Source organism: Benincasa hispida, chromosome 1 (assembly GCF_027475165.1).
Source record: "Benincasa hispida cultivar pf3 chromosome 1, pf3_genome.v1.1, whole genome shotgun sequence".
In the NCBI taxonomy this organism is placed as follows: domain Eukaryota; kingdom Viridiplantae; phylum Streptophyta; class Magnoliopsida; order Cucurbitales; family Cucurbitaceae; genus Benincasa; species Benincasa hispida.
In genome coordinates this window covers 15,490,068-15,493,982 of record NC_143478.1, presented here as the reverse complement: position 1 = coordinate 15,493,982, position 3,915 = coordinate 15,490,068, and the positions used below count along the sequence as shown (strand labels likewise).

Below are 3,915 nucleotides of genomic sequence, written 5' to 3'. Positions count from 1 at the left end.
TAATGATATAGGTTTATTGCATGATACTAAGAGGTTTCTAAAAAAGAATTTTGAGATGAAAGATCCTGGTGATGCTTCATTTGTATTAGGAATTGAAATATTGTGAGATCGTTCTCAAGGTATTTTGAGATTATCACAAAAGAACTACATTGAAAAGATTTTGAGTAGATTTGGCATGAAAGATTGTGCACCAGGAGGTACCCTAGTCGCTAAATGTGATAAATTTCATTTAGGTCAATGCCCCAAGACTATACTCGAGACTAAGAAGATGCAAAAGGTTTCCTATGCATCAACTGTTGGAAGTCTAATGTATACTTAAGTATGTACGCGTCTAAATATTGCATTCATAGTTGGAGTGTTAGACAGATATTTGAGCAACTCAGAGATTGATCATTGGAAAACAACAAAATGGGTTATGAGGTATTTATAGAGAACAAAAGATTATATGCTCACTTATAGAAGATCAGAAGTTTTGGAGATCATTGGGTATTCTGATTTCGATTATGCTGGATGCCAAGATATTTTGCAATCCACTTCAGGTTATATCTTCATGTTGGCTGGAGGAGCTGTATCCTGGAAAAGTGTTAAACAAACACTTATGGCTTCTTCTATCATGACTGTGGAGTTTATAGCATGTTATAAGACGTCCAATCATGGAATATGGTTGCGTAATTTTGTCACTGAGCTGCAGATAGATGTTGGCATAGAAAAACCACTAAAATTATTTTGTAACAATAAGTCGGCAGTGATGTATTCCAACAACAACAAAAGCAATACGAAATCAAAACATGTAGATGTGAAGTTTTTTGTTGTTAAAGAAAGAGTTCAAAATGGTCAAATTTCAATAGAACACATAGGATCAAACTCTATGGTAGCAGATCCATTGACTAAAGGTTTACAACATAAAGTTTTTCATGAGCATGCTGCTCACATGGGTGTTAGTCACTTTTGTGATTCCATGGTTTTGTGGGAGTTTGTTATTAAGGATGTTCTTTGACCTTCTTTTGTTTATTTTCTATATAGAATAAAGTTGATGGTTTATGTTTTATTATCTAAACTTGTTTATCATGCATGTGGTTTAGCAAATGTGGTTTAGCATAAAGTTTTTAAGAATGATCTCACTAAGGAATTTGGACCAGTTGGAAACAGACATGATCTAGATCACTTTGCACGTAGTTTCCATGCTACCCATCCATACTTGATCTATGTCATTAAATGTATTGGAATTGGTGATCAAGGAAGATTTAGTTATAAGAGTAGTGATGAAAGTCGCCTTGATTCCGTGCTAATACAGGAGATGAACCAAATTGAGCTAAGGGGGAATTCTATTATTGAAATAACCTGTCTATGCACATTTAAGGTTCAAGAATTATATCAGGTACACAGACATAGCCCAAGTGGGAGATTGTTAGACATATTTAAATGATAATACGTTTAATTAAAGTATGAGCTATGTATGTGGATTAATAATTTATATTATTTTATTAGATTGGGTCATATTATGTGATCTAATTAATGAAGACCCTAGATTTCTGATTGAATGTGGACTTAATGAGTAGAAGCTCATTCCTAGTTAATTAGGGTTTAATGGAAACCCTAATTGAACCAGATCTTAGGGCTATGGTCCCCAATATATCAAAATAATAAGCACTTAGTCTTTTTTGAATCCCATTTAGAGAGATTCCACTAAGGGCATTCGGAGATTTGGTTGAGGGAGACCATATTCGTCTATCATCATCTTGAAGCAATAATTAGTTTCTCAATGGAACCCGGTATGTTATTTATTCTTGACAATTTGGTATAAATGATCTTAAGATTTATCTATTCAATATAGATATAAAGTAATTATGCTAACATCATCTCCAAAATCTAGCTCATCTATAAATTAACAATATATATATATATATATATATATATATATATATATATATAGTGATCAGATGTGTCCAACACAGAGGCATGCTCATGTTTGATATGTGTCCGACTCTGATTAAAAAAATTTATACATTCTCTCTTAAGGTCGGAGGTATATGGATCACGGGAAGAGCAAAACATTTCAGAAAAAGAAGAAAGGAAAGGCAAAGAACAGAGAGAAATTAAAGAATGAACAGAGTTTTACCTGCAAACTTGAGGCAAATCTTGGGAGCTAGGAGAATTTGGGGCCATTTGAGTGAAGATGGTGTCCCTCCAATTAGCAGAGGGTGCGCTAAACAAATCGAAATTGCAGTTGTAAGAAAAAGGCTTACTATTGTCTCTTGTATAATATTGTTTCTTCTCTTCAATGTCCAGTTCGAAAAATCGATGTGCCCCATTTATGATCTCCTCCTGAACACTCACTGGAACTCCATGGTTAACCACTTGGAAGAACCCCCACGTCTCTGAAGCTTCTCGGATTTTGTCCACCACTTCTCTGCGTTTCAATAGATCTTTATCGATATCTTCCAGATCCACCACCGGAACACCCAAATGGGGTTCGTTCGAAACAGGGGTCTCGCCGGAATTGGAGCCGTCTTTGGGTGGGCGGTAGAATATTCCTGGGATCTCGGCAATGCCAGAGTCCACAAGTCCTTTGACGCCGGCCTTAGTATCGTCGAAGGCTTTCAGTTCTGAAGCTCTGTCGAAGGTTTCATCAAGTTTGGAGAAAGGTGTGACGTTGATCATTTTGTTTTGACTTGGAATTCTCAAGGAGTTGGAAGATCCAAAAGGTTGGTCTTATAATGCCCGATTTGGTACAATGTGAATGGTTTTCATACATCATTCGCTCCATTTAAATATCTTTGATCGTGTGAGACGTCAACTTCAGAAGAATCTTGAAATGATAACGTTAAATCTGAGATTTCAATAATGTTTTAAAAAAACTACCATGTGTGAATCGTCTTTTTTAGCTCTATATCGTTTTAATTTAATTTCTGAAAAATTAAGCTCTATATCGTTTTATACGTGTTCTAAAAAATCAAACCATTTTTTAAAACAAAACAAAAAATCGCCAGAGACTTGGTTTTATTTTTGAAATTTGATTACAAATTCACATTTTTGTTTATGAAGGATAAAATTTATTCTAATGTTTTAGTGTGGAAATAAGCACAAATTTCAAAAACCAAAAATAAAAAAAATTAAGACTCCGTTTAGTAACTATCTGGTTTTTAGCTTTTTATTTCTGAAAATTAATCTTATAGACACTACTTCTATATTCAAATTTCTTCTTTTTTATCTTCTTTTTATCAATGGTTTAGAAAACCCAACCAAAATTTGAAAACTAAAAAATGTAACTTTTAAAAACTTGTTTTGGTTTTTGAAATTTGGCTAAGAATTCGATCATTGTATTTAAGAAAGATACAAATCATTGTAAGAAATGAGAAGAAATAGACTTAATTTTCAAAAATCAAGAACAACAAATGAAATGGTTGGTCCTAAATATTTATCCAACGAAATCTAAGTTTTCAGTTTTTGGTTTTTGAAAATTAAGCGAATAATCACTATTTTCATCCATAAATTTTAATGTTTCGTCATCAATTTTCTCCTCATATCTTCAAAATTCAAGACAAGTTTAAGTTTTAAAAATTAAAAAGTGATTCTCAAAAAACTTATTTTGGTTGTCAGAATTAGACTTGTATTTCTTTAATATATATGACAATCATAATATAGAAATTGAAAAGGAACAAACATAAATTTTTTTTTAAAAAAAAGATAAATAAAAAAAAATCGTTAGTAAATGAAGCCTAAATTTTATATTTATCAAATATGCTAATTTTTACGGAAGGCCAAAGTTAAAATCTCATACCCTACCTTTGTTCTACTCAAAACAATTAATCATCAATAATTGATAGGTTGCTTATGCCTTATTAAATTAAAATCATAAGCTTTCTTGAATTAAATTGTCATATTTAATTCAAGGAGAATAATTAATAAGGGTCA

The 3,915-nt window shown here is 32.3% G+C and overlaps 1 protein-coding gene across 1 annotated transcript; it reads right to left on the bottom strand.

Annotated features, from left to right (window-relative positions):
* Window positions 1-315: 315 nt before the first annotated feature.
* On the bottom strand, window positions 316-2,742 carry LOC120069651 (1-aminocyclopropane-1-carboxylate oxidase homolog). Its single transcript, XM_039021434.2, has 2 exons — window positions 2,120-2,742; window positions 316-685 (listed from the first exon to the last, which is right to left on the bottom strand). The coding sequence occupies exons 1-2, from the start codon at window positions 2,659-2,661 to the stop codon at window positions 652-654; spliced, it is 576 nt and encodes a 191-aa protein (XP_038877362.1). The 5' UTR covers window positions 2,662-2,742; the 3' UTR covers window positions 316-651.
* Window positions 2,743-3,915: the final 1,173 nt, after the last annotated feature.

What these genes read in the sequence shown, in the direction of transcription:
- LOC120069651 (XM_039021434.2), bottom strand. Translation starts at nt 2,661, where the DNA reads ATGATCAACGTCACACCTTTCTCCAAACTTGATGAAACCTTCGACAGA. An exon ending in GATTTGCCTCAAGTTTGCAG is followed by an intron (nt 686 to 2,119) that starts GTAAAACTCTGT and finishes ATCTATCTGCAG; the next exon opens with CTCAGTGACAAAATTACGCA.